The 1,108-nt window shown below is 45.4% G+C and overlaps 1 protein-coding gene across 1 annotated transcript in view; it reads right to left on the bottom strand.

The window, feature by feature from the left end:
* Pmar_PMAR013995 (hypothetical protein) overlaps positions 1-901 on the bottom strand; it is a gene marked incomplete at both ends in the record, with an annotated part of 1,128 nt that extends 227 nt beyond the window's left edge. The window contains 4 exons of the mRNA XM_002787155.1: positions 1-98; positions 498-559; positions 607-697; positions 760-901. The exon at positions 1-98 is cut by the window's left edge and continues 4 nt beyond it. Of these exons, the coding sequence (XP_002787201.1) occupies positions 1-98; positions 498-559; positions 607-697; positions 760-901 (393 nt within the window). The remainder of the gene's footprint in view (positions 99-497; positions 560-606; positions 698-759) is intronic.
* Positions 902-1,108: the final 207 nt, after the last annotated feature.

Raw genomic sequence — 1,108 nt, 5'->3', positions numbered from 1 at the left:
GATTGCTACTACTGCTGTCCTCACCACTGGGCATCTCACCACCAAAGTGCAGATCAACATCGATACCTCTCTGCTGCTTCTCCCACAGATCTCTATACCTGCCCAATGAATGATAGGACACAATCATAACGACAGTAGCTTCCTGTTTGGTTGTTTAATAAGGTCTTCATGAGTGCCCTTCTCAACTAGCTTGCCGAACTCCAGCACCTATTCGGGAGATCCTATAAGATCACTTCAGGGGTATAGTTCAGGATGCTCCTCTCTATCGTAATATCCTAATACCACTATCTGGTTGGCATGCCTTATAGTAGAGAGACGATGTGCAATGACAATAGTTGTGGTATTCTCCCTTAGATTGGCTAATGCTATCTGCACGGCTTGCTCAGTAGCAGAGTCTAATGCAGAGGTAGTAGCCTGGAAGAAGTATGGACCATCACCACAAGCAGGTTGGAGTATTCGTTCACCTCGTCGAGCAACAGTATTGGGGTGTTCTACACCTGGCTATGGCCAACCTCTGCTTCTCCCCTCCTGAGAGCTTAAGGCTCCTCTCACCGACAACCTAATAGGGACGCTACATCAATGCAATATCAGTGAGCATGAGCATACAGTATTCATGCCATCTAGCTGCTGTTTAACAAGCTGGTCAAACCCACCCTTACGAGCTACTTCCCCATCTGTTGCATCAAGACGACCATACCTAGTAGATCATCATCATCATCATCAACACTGCATACGTATCCCCTGTAGAGATAGCCCTACCGTATGATGGTATCAATGAACAACACTACATCCTGTGGTACGCATCCTATCTGGGCTCTTAGACTGGGCTTCTGAGTCACATCACGGACATCATCATAACCGCCAATACGTACCACACCATCATCAACGCCAAAGATCTGAACTTCGGTTATGTCTCAAAGCAGGATTACTACCATACCTTCAGAAACTCCTACCAAAGAGTTCTTCAGCGGAGGTGAGCTATGATGATGATGATGATGAAGTTTTACCCGTTATATGAGAGACACTAGTGAAAAACATATTTCACAATTCACTCCACGAAAAAAACTCGTCTTGAATTTACATGGAGTATCAAAACGCCACTTCACGT

This window comes from Perkinsus marinus (assembly GCF_000006405.1).
Source record: "Perkinsus marinus ATCC 50983 genomic scaffold scf_1104296930230, whole genome shotgun sequence".
Lineage (NCBI taxonomy): Eukaryota > Perkinsozoa > Perkinsida > Perkinsidae > Perkinsus > Perkinsus marinus.
This window is presented reverse-complemented; position numbering and strand designations above follow the sequence as displayed.